A 20,146-nucleotide genomic window follows, 5' to 3' on the forward strand; every position below is an offset into this window, starting at 1 on the left:
AAAATTTAATGTATAAAATGTATATTTATATTTTATGTAGGATGCTAAGGAATACGTATTGCTTGTCAGGTTTTATATGATTTTTAAGGGATTTGCGGCACACGCACGGGACGCACATTCGTTTGCATTTGATGCAGTTTCTGGTTAAGCTTGTGGGTGTGATCCCTCAAGTAAGCAATGAGATCCGCTTGCTTCTCAAGCAGCTCGGCCGTATCACCGCCAGGCTGCATAAGGCCCAATGAACCACCGGCACGATCGGCACCACGCAAAACATCCGGCGACAGCTTAGCCTTGTTGAATTTGCGCACCTTATCTGCAGGACATTACAGGAAACGCATAAGTTTTCTTTTCAAATCTAGCTCAGTGTCATACTACCTATATAGCAGCCATGGGTGGCAGCGAGCACCAAATTCTCGGCCACATTGAAAGCGGTGACATAGCTTATAGGCGACAGCCAGCCGGCGGCGCAGTGCGTCCAAAACTGATCTCCGTAATAGTGATGGATCATCGCTTGTACGGCCAGCAGCATAGAGTTCCACAGTGAAACAATTTGCAGTGGAATTCCTTTCTGCATGTTCGTATCGCGATGGAAATCGTGGTAGCCATTCAGGCGTAAATCGTCATGTTGCTTTTTCACAAAGTGATCAAAAATCTACAATAATCATGTTTAGAGCAAATACGTCTTTATACACTTGCTACTCACAAAGGTGATCAACCAGAATGTGGCGCGAAGGTAAAGCATTATAAAGTAGGCCTCGCAGCGGCGATCCTCGGACCAGAGCGCGCCCAGACCAATGCCCACACATGAAATGACCGTGGAGATAAGCAAATGTAAGCTAGGGCACACAAATAAATACGAAGTAAATTAATTCTCATTGGTATATGTTAATTGAGTTGCGCAGCTGATATCAGCAAATGCATCACCCCTTTCACAGTATGATTCATAGCATCACCGGCAGGCAGCCTGCATATATACATACCTAAATGCGGGCACAGTTTTCAGCTTAAATGAACCATTGTTGTCTGAGAACAATACCGGATCGAGCAGTTCATCCGTGTCCTGGTTATGGACGTGCGCACCGCCGGTCGCTATAGCTGCGCCTGTTGCTTCATTATCCATTTTTGGTTGTTGTCTGTATTTCTTTCGATCAACTGCGCAGCACCTAATACAAATTCGCTTTGTTTGTTGTTTGTCGGCGGTGCGCTTGGGACTGACACAATGTTGGTGTTGCCAGACCGCTGTCAAAGTATTTTGCTCGATACTTGCTAGTGAAAAATATCGATGGTTAATAATGATAGCAAATATCGATGGTTAGTAATGAATATTCAAAAATATAGATACGGAAAACCATAAAAATATTTGAATTTTAAATTAAATTAATTTGATAAAAATGCTGTGTTATGTGTTTTCTATTCTATTCTACTCTTGATAACAATGGTAAGGAAATCGATTTAACATATATCGATATTACGAGTGAGTGAATCGATGTATCGATTACACAATAGCAGCCCTAAGAAAATTAAACAATCCGAGGGATTTGTTGATGCACAAATTCAAATTGAATTGTGACCCAATTGTAAAACAAAATTGCGAGCAAAAAAAAAACAACTACTGGTTATAAATGACTACACCTGCACCACGCCATGTTAGAGATTTGTTGGCATTTGGTACAGATTCAGAAGATGAATACAGCATTACACCCTGCAAGTCGCAAAAAACAAAGAACGCGGATCAAGCTGGTAGCCGGAAACTGGAAGCAATGTAAGTTATTTCCACAAACGAGTTCAATTGCTAACTAGCTGAAATCGCAGCGACAATGGAAACAAAGAGAATATGGATCAGAAAGGCATTGCGCGCAACCAAGGAACTAAAGAGAACCGACAAGCTGGCCCTTCTCACGGCCTGTTGTAAGTGTGCTTCCTTGGGTAACGATAAGCTGATTGCCAGAATTTCATTGAGCTTTCAATTCCAGCCCCAGAAGACGTGCAGAGATGACAATGCTGGACTCGGACAGTGATGATGAGGATAATAAGAACAATCACAATTTGAACTGCGCCATTCTAAACGATTCCTTTGTGCTGAGTCCTACACATGAGCTGACTGGCAGCACCTCAACTGTACCTTCCACATCGGCGATGGCACTGCGCCCCAGTGATTCCAATTTGTCGTTTCTTGGCCGTTTCGGGAACATGGACATCAATTGCAGCAACAACACCAACAAGTCACCTCATCTGCAAGTGGAACAGCAACAAAAACATCAACAACCGATCAAAAAACCACCGCCCTCCACGCTGCAAATAATTTCAGAGCAACGCAAGGCCGTGGATAGCGAAACGCCAATGCGTGCAACTTCAGCGGCCTCTTTGAAATCCCATGCCAAGCCCGAGACGGAATTTGTAACGCCGCAGGTGTGCAGCATTGCCACAAGGCATGGCACGCGCACACAAACTACTCAAAAAACTCGCATCGAACTGGCAAATGAGTTTCGTTCGCAGAAGGTGCTTTTCCAGACGCCCATGACTGTGAGTCGCGCGGCGCCCTTTACAAGCGACAGTCTTACGTTTTCGCTATGCGACACAATAAGCGAGAGTCCGGATACGCCCGCTCAGCCACGGCCAAAGGCAGAAGCGCCCACCGCCAACAAATCAAAAAAGTCACTTGATGGTGCATTTCGTCATGCTGAGCAGGCGAAGTCTGAATTGGGCTCGTCAGCTGCAGTTGCAGTACCCGTGTCCGCGTCCGTGTCCGCACCTGTGACTGCTGCTGCAGTACCTGACAAACCAGATACATCATCGAAATCGAATTCCAATGTGCTGCAAATCAAGAACCATGAGTATGTCATAGTTAAAAAACTGGGCTGTGGCGGCTCAAGTTCTGTTTATCTAGCACGTCGCAAGGATACGGGCCAGGAGTTTGCTCTTAAAGTGGTAGATCTGCAAGCCGATCCGGTTGTGGTGCAGGGCTATCTCAACGAAACCAAACTGCTCGAGAAGCTCCAGGGCAATGTGTGCGTTGTTTCCCTCTATGACTAGTAAGTAAATATTACTTTAATACGAATTAATGACTAAAACATGAAAGAAGAGTTCGATCGCGATCGGCAAGCTTAAATGTACAATATGCTTGTGAAATCTCAAACTCATTACAGTTGAAAATCAGAAACAGCGTCTGAGAGCACTATTTTTATTCTCAAAAACAATATGTGTCCTTCATCCGTATCAACAGGTGGCCCTAGCCTAGGTCATAGCTAGGTTCATCTGTTTATATGTGACATATTTTTCTTGCAATGAGTACATATTCCGGAGTCAGATTAATCGGACTACTATATAGTCTTATATCTACTCCTTATTGGAAATAAAGTATTTCCACTTTTGTCATTGCCTAAATTTGATTGATATAAAAGTAATCTAGTCTCTTATTGATTGAAATTAATTGATGATTGATCTACGTTTTCTACACAGTCAACTGTTGCGGCAAGAATCGAAACTCTACATGGTGATGGAGAAGGGCGACTGTGACTTGAACAAGATCTTGCAAGGATTTACGACAAACCTGCCACTATATAATCTGATGAACATACTCTACCAAATGCTGCAGGCAGTCAATTATATACACCAGAACGGTGTGATTCATTCGGATCTGAAACCTGCTAATTTTCTGATGGTTAATGGTCGGCTGAAGCTAATCGATTTTGGCATTGCAAGCAACATTTCGGTGGACTCGACAAGCATTATTAAATTCTCACAGGCGGGCACATTCAACTACATCAGTCCGGAAGCACTTACCGACATTTCCAGCGGCACAAGTCCGATGCGCGGCAGCAATCAGCCCAAGATAAAGATTTCGACAAAGTCGGATGTTTGGTCGCTCGGCTGCATTTTGTATTTGCTGCTGTATCAGAAGACACCATTCGGGCACATTAGGAACATCAATGCCAAGATGAGCGCGATTGCCAATCCCAGCTCCAGCATCGAGTATCCGGCTATACCAATTTACTATCCGCTGATGCTAGTGCATGTGAGTACATTGATGGGCTCGATTCAACAATATGCTGAGCTAAACTCTTTTATTATTCCGCACAGATGGTCAAGCATTGTCTACAGCTGAATCCGAAGAAGCGGCCCTCGTGCGTAGAACTACTTCAGTATCCATTCCATATGGTAATACCCTTACAGAATCTACAATTGGCGTCCAAGCGCTGACTACAAGTTTGCAGAATACATCTTCATTTAGTATTAAGCACATTCACATTTGATGATAGGAGTAAAACACAGAAATATAATGCACTGAATTTTCATATGTGTGTGTGTGTGTATTTAATTCTCGTTTAGCATAAATGATACATCATAAATATTTATAATGCAGCGTCCAGATCGCCAGTTTTATTTATACTCCAGCGTTTAGTGTCGATCGATCAGAACGCTATCTGTGACCTATTGGCATTTGTTTTATTTAATTGTATATTCAATTTGTTCTTGTCTAATTTAACTTTTGATGTAATGCAACAAGTATTAACATTAATTGCCAATTTGCTTTCCTTTACCCTTACACGTCGCACAACAAGTTTAACGGCGATGCGTTTGTGTGTGTTGCATTTGTTTGTAATTTGCGTTTACTTATAAATTAAGTTTGTTTTTTTAATCATTTTCTTTTATATGTATATAAAAATAGTTTTTTGTTGTTTTTGTTTTTTTTTTTTGCTTTTTTTTTTTTTATTTATCATATGCTTAATTAAATGTTGCTGTTGTGGGCTAACCATTTGCTCTACTAACATATTTACTGCTGCGGCTACATTGAATACTTTGCGCTGTTTACAAAATGAAACGAACAAAATTTAATACACGATGTACATACAATTTCTCTAACGGAACAACGTATACTAATACGAATTTGCTGCACAATTTTTCAATAGTTTTTGTTTTGCTTTTATGATTTTATTAAGTAGTTGCGATCCAAGTAGACTGTAAATTCATTTGCTTAACATAATAAAACATATACAAAAATGTGAGCGCGCACTCTTTAGTGGTTTTTAAATGCAGGTAAACACAAATAATATAGCATAATATAATATAATATAATATATGTGTATCTATATAAATAATCAAAATTACAAACAAGTTTTATGTATGTGTGTGTATGCGCATGCAAGTGCAACAGCCGCAATCTGTGAACCTGGACGTGGCTTCAGTTGCACGACGCCTTTGCCAAACCAGCAAGTCCTTACAGCAGCCGCGCAGCTAACAGATCCTTCGCCGTCCGCTGGCCATATACTCATCATTTCGAATAATAATAATAATTCACTCCTTCGCTTCACATTAAAGTGTTCAACATTGCACGAGTTTTGTTTGCCTTCTTTAGTTATGTATATATATATGTATATATATATATATATATAATTGTTTAAAGCATTACTTAATTACTCCATTTTTTTTGCTACTTTAAAATGTTAAATGTTGCTGTTGTTGGGCTCGTATATTTTTCCTCTTTTGTTCTATCTCTTTTGTAGTTTTTTTTTGTATTTTTTTGTTGCTGTTTTCTTTTTTGTTATGTTTCAAATATATTTAATATTAAACTTTAAACTTAATAGATTGTTAGAATTGTTGTGGTTGTTGTAGTTTTTTTTTTTTTGTTTTTTGGAAGTTCGACAAACTTTAAGATTGTTGTCAATTATCGTTGTGGTTCTGCTATTTATTAAGGGCGGCGCTTTGTCGCGGCGACATTAAATGTCCTGAAATTGTCAAAGGATATTACAACTATTTGATCGAATTAGTCAAGAGCTTTGCTCACCTGCTCGCCATTTGAGGCATGCTGCTGCAGCTTGGATATGAGCTGATCCTTTTGGCTGACAATGCCGCGCCAATGCTCGTCCTGCTCGCGTGCCCGCTGCTCCAAGTCCACCAGAGTGTTGCTCTGCACACAGAATATCATATTTGAAATGCATTATTATTGATCTTTAATTTATTCAACTCTGCCGCTTACCGTCTTTGTGACCAGCTGCGTAAGCTCATCGTTGCGCTTGCGCAGCTTTAGGTTCTGTGTGTGCAGCTCCTGCTGCTCGGCAGCACTAGCACTAGCGGAAGATTTGCTATTCGAATTACTATTATTGCTACTAATATTGTTGTGGGTGGTGCTATTGTGGTCGCTGTTGCTGCTGTCGCCGCTGTTGCTTGATTGTGTGGACTTATGACTACTGCTCTGTGCTGCCGGCAGCTGCTGCTTCTGCTGCTGCTTGATGTGTGTGGCGAGCACCTGCTCGAGCCACTCGTCGAAGGAGGCATTCAGTGCGTTGGCAGCATGTGCCTTCACAGCATCAGGATACAAGCGCTGGTACAGCTCGCGTATGCGCTGCTGTTCAGCCTTTGCCGAGCTGCTGGCAGCAGCGCTCAGCTCGCCTCCATTGGCGGCAGCTGCCTTTAGCTGCTGCTCTTGATGTTGCTGCTGCTGCTGCTGCAACTGTTTATGTTGTTGCTGCAATTGTCAAATAAAATAAAAGAATAACCTTAGTTAGTTTGCAAGGTAAGACAACAATTTAGAGAAATAGCAAGTCGGAAATTATACTGAAATGGAATCATCACAGCAATTGAGTTAATTTACTTTAAGGAGGTTTAGCCTTTTACCCTTAAATCTCTCATTATTATTAAAAACGAAAAAGGAAATAATAATTTTGTGTTGCATGCACTTACGCCTAAACTTTGCGCTGTATTTGTTTTCGTCTTTGCTGTTGTTGTGGTTCTGGCGGTTGCTTCGGCATTTTGCAACGCTTCAATCAACTTCCAATTTTTCATACGAACGTCCTGACGAAACACAAATACGTGGCAATTAGTAAGAAAGAGGGATGCAGTATTAAATAAGGAGTAATACTTAGAAGCAACAGGAAACAAAGAACATCAAGTTATTATAAATCTAGATAATATTTAAAGGACATTTTACATGGTTAAATGAGTGTAATGCGTGAAGTATATATGGCCAAGGATATTATCGTGTCGGCAACTATTTGCGAGTCTTGTAAATTATAATCCTCATATGGAACAGGATTGGAGTCATATCGAGCGTTAGTACTCCAGTTGTATTCGAAGAGCTCAACTTACATTATTTTTCTCGCGCTGCTCCTGCAGCTCCTGCTCCAGCTGTCGCTCCTTGGCCTGCAGCTGCTCGGCACGCTGTTGCACCTCCTGGAGCTGGGATCGCAGATCGGTGGTCTGTTGCTGTTGCGTGGCCTGCACATCAGTGAGCGCGCGCAGCTCTGCCTTTAGTGTGGTCAGCGCCTCGGACTGCGCCTGAGCCTGCTCCGACTGCTGCGCGGAGGCCTGCACTGCCTGGCTGTTGGCCTGGCTGAGCTGCTGGTTAAGACTGACATTGCTGGCTTCGAGCGAGGCCGCCTGTTGACGTAGCCCAGGCAGTTCGGTGCTGCAGACGCGAGCTAGCTCTCCTTGTGATTGGGCCAGCTCAGCCTTGGCAGACTCCAGAGCATTGTTCAGATTACGCAGTTCCTCTTTGAGTTCGGCGTTCTCCGTTTCGAGCTGCTTGCGCTGCTCCAGCTCAAACACGCTGTTGTTGAGGCGCGCCTCCAGTTCGTCGCGCTGCTGCTCTAAGGCGTTCAGCTGCTGGGCCTGCTGCTGAATGACTTCGTTTTTCTGCTGTGCCTCGGCATTTACAAAGCTGGTCATGTCCGCAATGATCTTCTCTTTGTGGGCAAGATCTTGCTGTAGGCGCTGCAGCTGCGGCAGCAGATCCTGCGAGCTGGCCTGCTTTTCGCGCAGCAGCTTCGCCTGGAACTGTTGGCGTTCCAAGGCCAGTTTCTCGTTGGCACTGGCCAGCTCCTGATTGAGCGCGGCCAGCTCTTGATCTTTGCTTTGCAGCTTCTCATTGTACGCCTGGCTGCGACTGTGTATTTGGGCGCGCTCCGTGTTAATCTCCTGACGCAGTTCACGCAGCTTGGCTTGGATGCCACTGGATGCCTCCTGCTCCTCGGCCAGTTGCTTCTCCTTCTCCTGCAGCTGACGCCTCAGCTTCTGGCATATGTCATCGGACCACTCGCCGTGATTGGCGGGCATATCCTGCTGCTTGTTAAGCAGATAATCAATGAGTATTTGTATCTCGGAACGATTTAGCTCGGCACGCGCAAAAACATTCATCAGCGCGGAAACACCGATAGTCTGATGCTCGGCGAGCTTGTCCAGCGCCTGCACCAGATCCTTGGCGGTCAAGGACGTCTCCTTTTGCTTCTTGCCAGCATGCGAATTCTGCTGCTGCTTGTTCTTGTTCAAATTGTTGTGCTGCTTGGGTGAGCCAGTTGGCTGTTGCTGCTGCTTGAGACTGATCTGCTTGGGCACATGCGGCACCTCCACGGGCTGTTCCATGGCAGCGCTGAGCAGTGCGACGGCAACTGGTGGCTTCTCCTTTTTGGCAGCGCTGCCGTTTTTCTTTTGGGCATGTTGCTTGGTGCTGTTGTTGTTGTCCTCCTTGCGCTCCTTTTGCTCCTGCTTCTTCAGCTCGACCACATCTTTGGGTGCACGCACCTCAAAGTTGTTTAGAGCCGGTGTTTCCTCTACGGGGGTTTGCCGAACGGATACGGGTTCGTTCTTGTTTACCAGAATTCCAACAGCTGGCTTGGATCCGGCACCGTTGCGCTTGTCCTTTTTACCTTTTTTGTTATTATTGTTATTGTTGTTGTTGGGTTGGTTTTCCTTTTCGGCATTGCTTGAGCGGCGCTCCTCCTCGTTCATGACCTCCGGATCTGGCTCGAATTCCACATGCTGCTTGGACAATCCGGGCTGTGTATCCTCTTCCAGTCCAACCGAGCCCTGCTCCTCGGAATGCCCATCGGAATAGTCGTCCTGTTCCTCCTGATCATTATTGCTGGCCGTGTCCTTTTGCTGTTCCCGCTGGCGCTGCTTCTTCTCGCGCTTCAGCTCCTTCTTCTTGGGCTTGCGCTGAGTCGACCCATTGCCGCCACTCTTATTCTGGGCATACAAATTGGCGGTCAGTGCCCGCTTCTCGGCCACAACCTCCTCAAATGTCTTGCGCCTGAAGATCTTATTGATGAACAGAAACGACAGCAGCGATGCGCCGAACACACAACCAATGACAATCAGTATGTGGAAATCCATATTTGCATACTTTGCCGGCAGCAGTCGATATTTGTGTGTAGAGCGCTGTTCTTATTCTTATGCGGTTTACTGCAATAATGTGAGAAGTGAAAGAACAAGTTAAAATCAATTATTAATACGAAAGCACGCGAAGAGAAGCGATTTATTCCTTAAGTTTTTATTACTGAGTATCCTATAATTATTGTTTGTGTCAGGAATAAACCGGACTAGTCTAGGCATTAAAAACACTTGGCTTAAAACATTTATATTTGTTTATAAAGCCAAAGGTTTTACTCATTACCTCTCGAAAGTCTGTATCAATGGAAGTTTGTGTAACAATTGTTAATAATAATAATCAATTTTTTAAGAAGCGCAACATAATTAAATGTGAATTAGGTATAATTGAGTATTTTGGTTAAGTGTATTTCAGAACTGTTGTTTGCCGTCAAAAGAGATCTTTGTCGACAAACTGATTATTCTTTCAATGGGTTTTTTTTTTCTTTTCTTTGCGCACTTTATCAGCACTCGAAGAGCTTTTTTCGGGATTACTGATGACGTGTGGCTTTGCCATTAGTGAATGGCTGTTGGGCTGTTCAAAATATTTCACATAAAACAAAAAAAAAAACAAGATCAACGACATAACAATCAAAAGCAATTATAATTGTCATCCACTCGAAGCTTTCACATGCATGTGTGTTGGTGCGTGTGCCTTGTGAAAATGGGCATGGAACGTGCTTATCAGTTTGCCGGCCCGTGAATGATACCAAAAAAATATTTTTGTTATCGTCTTTGTTGTTGTTGACGTGTTAAAAAAATATATGGACTTGTTTATATCGTGTATTGTTTATTGTGCTTTCCTTTCGTAATTGAGATAGCAGTTGCACTTTATACTGCACGTACATACACATACGCATACATGCACATTTGCAGTGGTGGTCAGTGTTGGAATATTCCAGGCTAGGATCGATGACAGGCATCGATAAGTGCTCAGCAGCTTTGTCTTTCGATTGCCTGAGCTTAATTAAAGTTCCGTCGAATATCGAACAAACACACAGAATAACTTGTTTTGCCGAGAAACCTATTTATAAAGGCCGACAATTTACTTTTTTGCATAAAGTTTAGGTGGTCACCAAAAAACAACAACAAAAAATGCCCACAATTAAAAAACACCAAAGAAAGACTTGCAAATTTAACAGGAAATTCCGTTACATACATACATACGCCACCTTTTGACGCACACGTATGCAAAATATCAAAAGCCACTCACTAAAGCAGATATGTGGGATCTTCTACACTTTTTTTTTCCGAAGAGCGCTTGAACGGCTCTTGTGCAGAGCGTCAAATGGACACAACACGAATGACAGAAGGCGGCGACCAGCAGCGACGACAACGACGAAGCCAGCGCTAAAGCTCAGCTCGATGTTCTCTTGTGCTCTTTGCTCTCTATCGCTCACTCGCTCGCTCACAGAAACGGCGGCCGCATACAGTTAGAACTTGAAATTTCAAGTGTGCTCCATAAGCTGTTGGCTGCTGTTGCTTTTTAGCTGCGTTGGAGAATTCACAAATTGCAAATTCAATTCAAGGTTGTTGCTCTTTCTCTCCCGGCAAGCAACTGCTGGCTGGAATCGGCGTCATGTTTTTTCTTGTGTTGCTCAGGTTTGCTTGACATAAGAATTTGAGAAGCTCCAACTTAATAAATTTTTACTACTGAAGAAGTACATGCATATACAAGTATGCAAGTTAAACTTTGTTGGTATATTGTGTTGGTGTGTGTACATGCCTTTTTTTTTTTTTTAATTTTTACGTATTTGCAGTAAATGTTTGTATGTTAGCATTTGCACTCAATGTGTGTGCGTATTTGATTGGGGAATCACAGGAGTACATTTTTACTTTCTTTCTCTCTTATCTTCTCTGCTCCGTCGGCAACCCGCTGTGTCAATATTGTCTCATTTGCGCACTATAAATTCCAGTTAATTTTGATGACTGCGCTGTTGGCTTGCAGTGTGAACTGATAGAGGTGCGTCACTAACAACGTAAACATACCCATACACAGCCAGAGCCCACAATTTTTGTGACGTCGACTTGGCTCCTCTAATGATCGTTTTGGCATTAAGCATTTAACGGCTCTGTGCTAAATATGTGCCAGTCAGAACGATTTTACTGGCAGCGGCTGCTTTCAACTACTCTTCAGTGATGCACACAAAGGCGGGCATTTCCTTGAGCGTCCAGCGGCCGTAAAGAAGAAACTACAAATAAAAGCCGGTAAAGGTCATCAACCGGAAGAACGCCGCTGTGGAATGTGCTCAAATGTGTACACACATACATGCATACATACATACATAGGCTTGTTTGTGTGAAAGTCAAAACTAGCGGAGGCTACGGTTGCTGGCACAGCTACGAGAAAGAGAATTATAATCAGCAAAAGCAACAACTTCTGCAACAAGTATATACATAAGTATGTATGTATATATATGTGTGTGCCTCAATAATTATGTATGTTTATGGGCGAGTCGTTTGCTAAATTTACTGCTGTCCTGGTTACGAGCTGCGGCAACTGCAAATTTGGCCCAATTTTGTTGTTGTTCAATTAGTCGGAAAAAGCAGCCGCTGCCCATATGGAATTTTTCACTCACACCCTACTATTGGTGTAACGGCAATGCTGCAAGTGCTCGCCACTCTCTCGCTCTCTCACGCACACACACACACACTCATTCTGGTTTTTTCTTTTCGTTTGTTGGCTTTGTTTTATGTTATTCATAAATGCAATTTTGCTTTTGCTATTTTTGATAGTCACGCCGCCGCGACGGGCAAGTGATAAATATAGAAAGTACTCCGCGTTATTTATTTATGTTTATGCAACATGCAATGTTATGTGCGCTTTAATAAAGAGAGCGTGCTATGTGAAGAGTGTTGCGTGGGAGCATCAAGTTCGTTGCTGACGATACCCATTTTCTCTTTTAGGTAGGTCACTAAAATCCGAATCTGTGTACCGAAAGTCGCATTTAACAATGACTCACTCAATATTTCTTAGAAACAAATATTACGAAAATTGATTCACTTTAATTATTATTGATTGTTGACGTGCCGCAGCCGCAGCCGCTGTAGATTATCAATCGTATTTAAGAAAATCAACTTCTACGCTTATCGCATGAATGAAAACCACATTCATTATTTCCGATTATTTTTGAGAGAAACTGTCAGGCTGATTGTGAATGGAAGGGTAGCCGGAGGAACGGCAGGGCTGGCGGCTGCTGCTTCGTCTGCCAACAATGTGTAAATGTCAAAAGAAATGTGCATACAAATGAGGACACACATATTACGAGTGCAACTTATAGGGGCCAGCACATCAATTATGTTTATTTCTTGTTTGATAAAATCGTAACAAAGGCAAAGAACAGCCAGTCACACACGCACACACTTACACAGATGCATATGTATGTGTAGAACCGGGTCTGTTAGACAGCGCCACACAAGCTCTTGGCAAATCAAATTCAAATGTAAGAAATAAATATTTTCAGCTGCGCCCGGTGGGTTTAACTATTTATTATTTTGCACTTTAATGTCATTTAATTAATTTGCATCGAGTGAAAGTATTAATACGAAAATATATTCAACGTGGCTTATTAAGCGCCTAATTGGCGAGACTGAAGAAAAGAGAATCATTCGAAATGTATGCGAAACACACACACACACACGTACACATTTGTATATGTATATACATATATGCTCATGATTATGCCTGCCAAGTGACCTAAACCCGATTTTGTGTGTGCGGCTGTTTGTCTTCGTCTTTTGCCTGATAGATATGGAGCACAGCGAACCAACACACATACATACAAAAATAGACAACGAAGTGATGGTCTGGATTAAAGTGTGGGCGTTGAAAGTCAGAAGAGATGGATGCAAAAGGGCGACGTACGCAAAGCTCAAGACAAAAGGGCGTCTCTGCCGCTGTCGCCTTTGTCGCACAAAAACAACAAATTCACTGCACTTAACACACACACACACACACACTCGTCGAGTAAGCAGAGATAGACCTGCTTTTACTTTTGCAATTACCGTTGCCTTTTTCCACACTTCCAACTTCTTGCAACGTCAACAGTTTTACAACATTTTCACATCGAAATCACAGAGCACTATTTCTGCCTTCACTACACACACAGATACATAGTACATGCATGCAGTTTTTGTTGTTGGGACCATCCGCCATTTGCAAGCTAGTGTTGTAAACGTGTATGTGTGTGCTTGAGTGTGTGTGTGTGTGGTAGCGTTGTCGTGTCGGCAATTTTTTCATTTTCGGCATCAATATTCATCTACATTTCCTTATGCTTTTACATAATGCTAACTTTTTAAACTTAGCCAATTTCATTTAGCTTCGAGACTTACAATTCTTGGAGATATAGTTAGTGCTAATGTTGAACTTAAAACATTTAAATTAAAGATTTTCTTCCGCTCGTGTTTGTATTATTGCTTTGCGTTTGTTTCACTGTAAAGTGTGGCGGTCGGCATTGCGTGGTCGATAGAATGCGGTGGTCTGCCGATAAAATATTCGTGCGACGCTAAATGAAAACCCAAAGTGGAAGCTGCCGATATTTAATGCTTAACTTTAACAGGGTGGTCATAATTATCAAAACGAAGAGAAAAAAAATCTATTAAAGAAACCTGTTCTTATTCTACCGGCACGCACTTCCAAATCATTACAGGCAAATATTCGCATTAAATACATACAAAACATCGTTTAATGGACAATTGATAAATTATCTTTGTTTGCTTACAATTTTTTGAGTGGTTGTGAGATAAGCCCTATTCTCTCATGATCATAAACGTTGATCAACACAACACAGAATATCTTAAAGAAAGCTTAACGCACAGTCGAATTGATAAATTTGTGGCTATCGATAAATCAACAAACGACCAGTTGAAATTGTTCGATAGAACTAAATGAACGCCAATTATAGATCCAGATCGTTCATTCGGCTTGTCACACGTTTGAACAAATTTAGGCACAACTGTCATAACAATCGCACCCAAAAAACAAATCCAAACACGAACCTCGGAAAAATTCGAAATAAAAACCGCCGACTGCGGAAACAATGATTGGAAAACTATCTGCTTGGTACCGCGACAATGTTTCCGAATCCGTCGACTGCGTTGCATGTCGACTAATAAGCGGGTTTGGCATGATCGGTATTGGAGCTTTTCTCCTCGCACAAGCAAAGCGCCGCCGCTCACCTGTGGAAAATTACGCCATGAAAAGCATTGCGGCAGGTACGTATGCTAAAAATATCCAACGATAACCTTACATTGACTATGTTTACTAAACAGTTGCTGGAGTTTTGGGCGTGGCCCGCTTGGCAGATGCAGATTTCCTAAAGGCGAAGACGGAGCCTACAAAGGAACTTAAAAAGATAACAGGAGATCATCCATTTTTTAAGCGCTGATGTACATTAATTATAAACGTATTAGTTAAATTTAATTTGTTCAATACAATTATTCTCGTATGTAGACATGTCTCGTTTCAGCGTCCCACCTTTCCCAGCTTGGTGTCAGTCTTTGGATTAGCAGTCAGTGTCTGCACTGAGACAATTGTTTCGTTGATCTGAGTTTGTAGCTGTCGTAGACTTTGAATCTGCAGTAGGCGCAGAATACGCATGGGGTAATCGAGCATTGGATCGTTGGCAGAGACTACATCGTTGCCCTTGTCGAAGGGGAACGGAGTGCCGGTAATCGCTTTTCGATGCTTGGCTGCCGGACCAATGCGTTCATGCACAATGCGCGCTATAGCCTCCAATTGCAGCAAATGATTGGGATGATGGGGCACATTCAGTTTTGTGGCTAGGGCACGAACGCCAGCAATAAATTCCTTGTCATGGACTGTAGTTTATTTGCAATTAGTAATGCACTCGACTTGTTTTTAGCATAAACAACTCACCATTTATCTTGCCATCGAATATGGTTTGAATTTTCTGTTGCGATTGTGCGCCATTGTTCTTTGTCAGATTGGGGTCCTGACCATTGATCACTTTGTATTGTGACGGATCATCGAGAAACTCTAGACGCATTGCATGCCCCACCATCCAGGTGAGCTGCTCCAGTTGTGTGTCATATGGGGGCATTTTTAGATCAATGCAGTACTTCTTGTAGCCCTCTTCCCATATTTGCATATTGTCCAAGCTGCGCAATTTTTCGCGATCCTCAATCGTATAGAGACGTATCTTTTGATCTTCTAGCCACAGTACGGTGCTTGCAAACTCCTTGCGGTCTATGCGGATGAGAGTTAGTCGGATTTACACTAGTATTGGACGGCGCATTCTATACTCACTGCTTAATGCCACATCACTTGGAGTTGGATGACCTAAGGCCTCGAGCTTAAGCTTTAACATTATTTTGTTCTAGTAGCTTTTAATAGACAATTTCACAGATTAACAAAATTAAATGCAGCAATCAGACGGCGTGCAAAAACAAAACAAGTGACCATTTCATATTCTGTTCTGCATATGGTCACACTGCCGCACAGCTGATACTTATCGATAACATTCGGTGTATTTTGTCATCTTCAATCAGTTTTGAATTGCAGTTTTATATTGTTTCCACAATGGCCAGCGGCGATGTAAACGATCCACAGTTGGCTTTTATACGTGATCAGGTGCAGCTATGCATGCTGCCTAGCCTCAAAAAAGATCTAGATGAAGTGCAGGTTCTGCCGGCGCATTTTGAAGCTTACCATTCCATGCTCAAACAAGAGCTGCCCGAATTGTATGATCTTCTACAGAGACACGAGGATGTTCTATTAAATGATATCTTATACCAGGAGGTTTGCCCAAGAAAATAACAATTATTCATGTATCCATATTCAATACTTAATTATTCCTTATTTAGCTGCGTGCACAGCTTGTGCTACTGTTTTGTGAACTGACCGCTTCACAGACGATTTACAGCCTGGACGCAGGCGACGCTAAACAAGTACTGCAGAATGCGAATCAAATCTTAAGCAAGCTCGCGTCCATATGCCAGAAGGCTGAGGAATCCTATATTTTTAATTATTATGAGCGGAATCTACACAAGGATTGTTGGAAGCGTCAATTGGGGGCAGTACATGGCTACGTCAGATACTTGGAGGTACATTATCGTGATCAGATCTTTTGATATATCTTAAGGTATAACGAAGTTCCTTTACAGATCCGCTACGCAAATGATGTGAAAATGTCTGCACAGATGTTAACATTCAGCCTAGCTGTGGGCCTCAACGTACGTGAGTGCTATCAGTCGGAATACAAGCAGCTTGGCGTGCGCATTTTTACACATATGCTAAAACATGGCGTAAGATATATCTGGAATCTCAGTATACCTCATATGCTTTTAATCGATTCTTACCCAGCGTTCTGCGGACATACAGCAACTGAATGTACAAGGCGTGATCTATGAGCATGTCTTTAGGGATGTGCAGAGTATGGACACAATCGCCGAAACAAATGCCAATTGGGACTGCCTTTGCCTGTGTTTGGATCACCTTACTGAGCTTGATGCCTTTTCGGTATATAAGCCCACTTTATAAAATGTAGAATCCAATTAATGCTAAGTACTAATATTACAGTGGAATCAGTGCGATGATATGCTCGAGCGCCTTATACAGAATGTGTCACTGGCCTCCAGTACGGAAATGTCAATTTGCCTAATGCAAATAATAACAAAGCTTGGCTATTATTTTGCTATTAACAAGGATGATATCAAAAGTGCAATAGCTAGTGATCTAACTCAACCGAATCAAATGGTAGCCTGCTTAGAAGTCTGTGCCTCGCTTAATGTCTGCACCAATTTTCGATGGGCTAAAAGCATCCTGCATATGCTTGTGCTGGAGTCTGAGAAGCTGTTGCGAAGCGCAGAAGCCTGTGCTCAGATGCTAGCCGCTATGCAGCGCTGTTTTTTAGTGTGCGTATTGTCGATTCCTCTGCAGGCTCTGCATATGCATTTGGGCGAATTTTATGCCAAGTTTGTAGCTGTGCTTCTGGAGAGCATTGTCGTGCATGAAAGGACTCAACCAATCTTAGGGGTAAGTGTACTTATTCCTATCTTACTTATATATTGCTCATTTACTTAAAGAGAGTCGGGCTTTTTTTTAAATAGCTAACGCAGCAATTTTTTCAAATATTCATTTATCAATTGAAAAACTGCCCATCCGATCATCAAGCTGCTAGTAATCTCAAATCCTATCTGACTGCGCTGGAGAACTTACCTGCCGTTATTGTCAAATAAAGTTCAGCTATAAACGCATTCAAAAGTTCCTGAGAATTATTTATTGATCAAAGCGTAATGTAACGCCTACAAGACGATATTGTTACGACTTTTAATAATGTAAAAAATGATCAAATTAAATGGGTCTGTTTTCATTCCTGTTCTATTTCTGTACACGCTTGCCTCGGACAACTGCAACTCAACTAGATCGATGAGAAACTTACACTATAAATATTGCGTAGTATCTTATGGGCCGTTACTTGTTATACTCTTTATACTGTCTTTGGCTGTACCGTGTCTTGGCTGTAACATATTTTAATCAACGAGATAACCGATATCGCTTTTGAACAGATGGAATGTCTCATGCACAACCTTTACTACCCTTCTTTATTACAATTCAGCTGAGTAAATGAAAATACCACGGCAGCAAGAGTACCCAAAAAATTATATAGCAGACTGCAGAGTACTCACGCGTCTTATCGCAGCTGAGTATACTTATTCATTTTGAAGAAAAAGCCCGAAAAAAAGAATTATTAATTTAGAAAGCCGAAACTTCTCAGACGAACATTATGTTGTTGGCTTGGAAAAAATTCGGACGAGGGAGGCGTCTAATATTACCGTGTCTGGCTGTGCTATTGTTAGTGCTTGTTATAATATACACATCACAGAATCTATCAAGTTTGTGTTATCAAAGTTCCAAGATTCTCAACCGATTAGGCTTTAATCAGAATATTGTGGAGGATGTCTTATTGTCGCGCTCCAAGCCTCCGCCAGGACGCACTATATTCTTTATCGAGACAAGCTGTCATCGTGCAGATTTCCAGTACAATTTGAGTAGCATAAAGGCGCATCAGGCCTGTCCTATTGAATCTGCCGCCTTGCATAATCCAAATATGCAAGTTTTTGTTCTGTTCGCCTGCTCCACCCATCATGCCAAATCGATGCCCATCGTTGATGCCCTTCTAAGCTACAAGAATGTGCAGTTCCGAGAGTTAACTCTAGAGCGTTATGCACAGGACACGCCTGTTGCAGATTGGATCAAGAATGGAAAGCTATTTAGCTCAAGGTTAGAAATGTTTTTATTGTAATTCAGATGCTTTGGCTAACTTATATATTCCACTTAGATTTCTGATGTATCACCTATCTGACCTACTACGTTTAATAACCCTATATCGCTTTGGCGGCGTTTACCTGGACATGGACGTACTGAGTTTGCGTACCTTGGAGGATGTGCCACTAAATTATGCGGGTGCCGAGTCATTAGATAGCATTGGCAATAGTGTTATAAGTTTGGAGCCCAATGGCTTTGGCCATCAGCTTGGCGAGCTATTTCTGCAGAACTTCCAGAAGAATTATATAGGCAGCGCGTGGGCCCACAATGGACCCATGGTCTTAGTGCGCGTCCTGAGGGAGCTGTGTGGAACTCAAAATATTACGCTCATGGTGAATAATCGCGAACGTTGTTACGGCTTTCAGGTGTTCAATGTGAGTGATATTTACGAGATTCCATGGAGGCAGTGGACTCTATTCTTCGAGCCGAAGCACGCGAATCTAACGCTGGAGCGCACCAAGGACTCGCGCATGGTGCACATGTGGAATCATTTAGTAAGAAAATGGCCCCTTAAGATTGATTCAAAGGCAGCTTATCTGCATTGGGCGGCGCAGCATTGTCCCAGGGTCCTAGCGGCTACAGGAGAGCTCTTTTATTAATTCACAAAATATGGCTTACGTTTTGGGAATATTAAATTTAAATTTTTAATGTTTGTTAAATTATTTTTTTGTTCGTGCCCAATTTATTGTGCTTAATATGGCAAGCTTCTCACGCAGGCGAGTGCTGTAATTATAATCATACTTATTCTTTAGTTTTGAGATTAAGTCAAGTATTTGTCTAGAGGCAGGTCTTTCATATAACAATTCATTTTTAACAAGTTACCACGTCTGACAATAGAAATTAAATCTATTTTTAAATTAATTAAAAATTTAATGATGTAATGTGAAAAGAGTTTTGAGATAACATACATATTTCGTGTATTGGATTAATTGTCAATTTATCAGTAATGTTGTTCCATTATTATGTCTGCGACTATTGTGTTTTTTCTAATTTTGTCTTATTGGTTCCAGTGCCTATCCCATTGGTATGCTTGTAAACATGAGATACTACGTCAAACGATGTTTAGTCTTCACTTATGGGTTAATTCTGTCTGTCTATAAACTGTAACTCGTTTTTTTTTTTTTTGAATATATTTAGAGTACATTGTCTTTCATAATTTTATAATGTATTTTCATGGGGATCTGATAGAGGAACAAATTGGCCTCAGTAGTGTTCCTTATAATCACTATTAAATACAAATATATGTGCGAATATCTGCATTGCAATATCTGCAAATTCTCTATTAAATAGCAATTAAATATTCGAAGCAGGTTATGTATTAATAATTAAATGAACAATTCACAAAAATTAGGGTTATTTTAGCGCGCCAATTGTTTAAAAGTCTGTTAATTTCTTTAGTGTATACAAACCAATCCTTCCCAGTGCGTAATAAAATTGTTCAACACTGAAATGCAACCGGTGTTAACTAGTAGTTCGATAGACCTTTAGAATGAACGACATGAATTTGGTTGTCAATCATCATATCATATCATATTTTCTCTGCTTAGAATTAATGTTTAAAGCATGTATGCTTACAAATTTCATACGCTTGCAATTAAGACCGACTCTAACTCGATGCACTCAAATTAAATCCAAAGTCGCCACTCTACAATTAAGCATATTTAACACAATTGCAGAACTACTAGACAACCCTCTTTTTCTTTATTAGCAAAACAG

At 41.7% G+C, this 20,146-nt stretch overlaps 7 protein-coding genes across 11 annotated transcripts; 4 read left to right on the forward strand and 3 right to left on the reverse strand.

Moving 5' to 3' along the window:
• Positions 1–4: 4 nt before the first annotated feature.
• On the reverse strand, positions 5–1,219 carry LOC6629286 (transmembrane protein 192). The gene is made up of 4 exons (XM_002054658.4): positions 981–1,219; positions 704–836; positions 376–652; positions 5–313 (listed from the first exon to the last, which is right to left on the reverse strand). Exons 1-4 carry the CDS (start codon positions 1,118–1,120, stop codon positions 84–86), a joined length of 780 nt encoding a protein of 259 aa, XP_002054694.1. The 5' UTR covers positions 1,121–1,219; the 3' UTR covers positions 5–83.
• Positions 1,220–1,511: 292 nt separating this feature from the next.
• Mps1 (Monopolar spindle 1) lies at positions 1,512–4,297 on the forward strand. Its single transcript, XM_002054657.4, has 5 exons — positions 1,512–1,762; positions 1,813–1,908; positions 1,974–3,032; positions 3,460–4,015; positions 4,081–4,297. Exons 1-5 carry the CDS (start codon positions 1,623–1,625, stop codon positions 4,198–4,200), a joined length of 1,971 nt encoding a protein of 656 aa, XP_002054693.2. The 5' UTR covers positions 1,512–1,622; the 3' UTR covers positions 4,201–4,297.
• Positions 4,298–5,053: 756 nt separating this feature from the next.
• On the reverse strand, positions 5,054–13,616 carry alt (aluminum tubes). Of its 4 annotated transcripts, none has more exons than XM_015172266.3 (6): positions 13,474–13,616; positions 7,087–9,177; positions 6,682–6,792; positions 5,978–6,466; positions 5,786–5,908; positions 5,054–5,726 (listed from the first exon to the last, which is right to left on the reverse strand). In XM_015172266.3, the coding sequence occupies exons 2-6, from the start codon at positions 9,106–9,108 to the stop codon at positions 5,718–5,720; spliced, it is 2,754 nt and encodes a 917-aa protein (XP_015027752.1). In that variant the 5' UTR covers positions 9,109–9,177; positions 13,474–13,616; the 3' UTR covers positions 5,054–5,717. The 4 variants fall into 4 exon arrangements, with proteins under 4 accessions (XP_015027752.1, XP_015027753.1, XP_002054692.2 ...); XM_015172267.3 differs by lacking the exon at positions 13,474–13,616 and adding an exon at positions 13,147–13,263; XM_002054656.4 differs by lacking the exon at positions 13,474–13,616 and adding an exon at positions 10,355–10,463.
• Positions 13,617–14,062: 446 nt separating this feature from the next.
• On the forward strand, positions 14,063–14,594 carry LOC6629283 (uncharacterized). The gene is made up of 2 exons (XM_002054655.4): positions 14,063–14,355; positions 14,413–14,594. Exons 1-2 carry the CDS (start codon positions 14,181–14,183, stop codon positions 14,526–14,528), a joined length of 291 nt encoding a protein of 96 aa, XP_002054691.1. The 5' UTR covers positions 14,063–14,180; the 3' UTR covers positions 14,529–14,594.
• On the reverse strand, positions 14,531–15,569 carry LOC6629282 (RNA transcription, translation and transport factor protein). The gene is made up of 3 exons (XM_002054654.4): positions 15,410–15,569; positions 15,020–15,349; positions 14,531–14,961 (listed from the first exon to the last, which is right to left on the reverse strand). The coding sequence occupies exons 1-3, from the start codon at positions 15,468–15,470 to the stop codon at positions 14,606–14,608; spliced, it is 747 nt and encodes a 248-aa protein (XP_002054690.1). The 5' UTR covers positions 15,471–15,569; the 3' UTR covers positions 14,531–14,605.
• A 55-nt stretch (positions 15,570–15,624) lies between these two features.
• On the forward strand, positions 15,625–17,474 carry LOC6629281 (uncharacterized). 2 transcript variants are annotated; one of them, XM_032439171.2, is made up of 6 exons: positions 15,625–15,901; positions 15,967–16,206; positions 16,267–16,407; positions 16,466–16,621; positions 16,682–17,137; positions 17,188–17,358. In XM_032439171.2, exons 1-6 carry the CDS (start codon positions 15,683–15,685, stop codon positions 17,209–17,211), a joined length of 1,236 nt encoding a protein of 411 aa, XP_032295062.1. In that variant the 5' UTR covers positions 15,625–15,682; the 3' UTR covers positions 17,212–17,358. The 2 variants fall into 2 exon arrangements, with proteins under 2 accessions (XP_032295062.1, XP_002054689.2); XM_002054653.4 differs by having other exon boundaries at positions 15,626–15,901; positions 17,212–17,474.
• A 139-nt stretch (positions 17,475–17,613) lies between these two features.
• On the forward strand, positions 17,614–19,793 carry LOC6629280 (lactosylceramide 4-alpha-galactosyltransferase). The gene is made up of 2 exons (XM_002054652.4): positions 17,614–18,385; positions 18,444–19,793. The coding sequence occupies exons 1-2, from the start codon at positions 17,889–17,891 to the stop codon at positions 19,027–19,029; spliced, it is 1,083 nt and encodes a 360-aa protein (XP_002054688.1). The 5' UTR covers positions 17,614–17,888; the 3' UTR covers positions 19,030–19,793.
• Positions 19,794–20,146: the final 353 nt, after the last annotated feature.

This window comes from Drosophila virilis, chromosome 2 (genome assembly GCF_030788295.1).
Source record: "Drosophila virilis strain 15010-1051.87 chromosome 2, Dvir_AGI_RSII-ME, whole genome shotgun sequence".
Lineage (NCBI taxonomy): Eukaryota > Metazoa > Arthropoda > Insecta > Diptera > Drosophilidae > Drosophila > Drosophila virilis.

What these genes read in the sequence shown, in the direction of transcription:
- Mps1 (XM_002054657.4), top strand. Translation starts at nt 1,623, where the DNA reads ATGACTACACCTGCACCACGCCATGTTAGAGATTTGTTGGCATTTGGT. An exon ending in AGCCGGAAACTGGAAGCAAT is followed by an intron (nt 1,763 to 1,812) that starts GTAAGTTATTTC and finishes CTGAAATCGCAG; the next exon opens with CGACAATGGAAACAAAGAGA. An exon ending in GGCCCTTCTCACGGCCTGTT is followed by an intron (nt 1,909 to 1,973) that starts GTAAGTGTGCTT and finishes TTTCAATTCCAG; the next exon opens with CCCCAGAAGACGTGCAGAGA.
- LOC6629281 (XM_002054653.4), top strand. Translation starts at nt 15,683, where the DNA reads ATGGCCAGCGGCGATGTAAACGATCCACAGTTGGCTTTTATACGTGAT. An exon ending in GCTACGTCAGATACTTGGAG is followed by an intron (nt 16,207 to 16,266) that starts GTACATTATCGT and finishes GTTCCTTTACAG; the next exon opens with ATCCGCTACGCAAATGATGT. An exon ending in GGACTCAACCAATCTTAGGG is followed by an intron (nt 17,138 to 17,211) that starts GTAAGTGTACTT and finishes TTTTTTAAATAG; the next exon opens with CTAACGCAGCAATTTTTTCA.
- alt (XM_015172266.3), bottom strand. Translation starts at nt 9,108, where the DNA reads ATGGATTTCCACATACTGATTGTCATTGGTTGTGTGTTCGGCGCATCG. An exon ending in AGCAGCGCGAGAAAAATAAT is followed by an intron (nt 6,793 to 7,086) that starts GTAAGTTGAGCT and finishes GTGTTTCGTCAG; the next exon opens with GACGTTCGTATGAAAAATTG. An exon ending in CGCAGCTGGTCACAAAGACG is followed by an intron (nt 5,909 to 5,977) that starts GTAAGCGGCAGA and finishes TTCTGTGTGCAG; the next exon opens with AGCAACACTCTGGTGGACTT.
- LOC6629282 (XM_002054654.4), bottom strand. Translation starts at nt 15,470, where the DNA reads ATGTTAAAGCTTAAGCTCGAGGCCTTAGGTCATCCAACTCCAAGTGAT. An exon ending in AAGTGATGTGGCATTAAGCA is followed by an intron (nt 15,350 to 15,409) that starts GTGAGTATAGAA and finishes TCATCCGCATAG; the next exon opens with ACCGCAAGGAGTTTGCAAGC. An exon ending in ATTCGATGGCAAGATAAATG is followed by an intron (nt 14,962 to 15,019) that starts GTGAGTTGTTTA and finishes AATAAACTACAG; the next exon opens with TCCATGACAAGGAATTTATT.
- LOC6629280 (XM_002054652.4), top strand. Translation starts at nt 17,889, where the DNA reads ATGTTGTTGGCTTGGAAAAAATTCGGACGAGGGAGGCGTCTAATATTA. An exon ending in GGAAAGCTATTTAGCTCAAG is followed by an intron (nt 18,386 to 18,443) that starts GTTAGAAATGTT and finishes TATTCCACTTAG; the next exon opens with ATTTCTGATGTATCACCTAT.
- LOC6629286 (XM_002054658.4), bottom strand. Translation starts at nt 1,120, where the DNA reads ATGGATAATGAAGCAACAGGCGCAGCTATAGCGACCGGCGGTGCGCAC. An exon ending in AAAACTGTGCCCGCATTTAG is followed by an intron (nt 837 to 980) that starts GTATGTATATAT and finishes TGTGTGCCCTAG; the next exon opens with CTTACATTTGCTTATCTCCA. An exon ending in CACCCATGGCTGCTATATAG is followed by an intron (nt 314 to 375) that starts GTAGTATGACAC and finishes AATGTCCTGCAG; the next exon opens with ATAAGGTGCGCAAATTCAAC.
- LOC6629283 (XM_002054655.4), top strand. Translation starts at nt 14,181, where the DNA reads ATGATTGGAAAACTATCTGCTTGGTACCGCGACAATGTTTCCGAATCC. An exon ending in CATGAAAAGCATTGCGGCAG is followed by an intron (nt 14,356 to 14,412) that starts GTACGTATGCTA and finishes TTTACTAAACAG; the next exon opens with TTGCTGGAGTTTTGGGCGTG.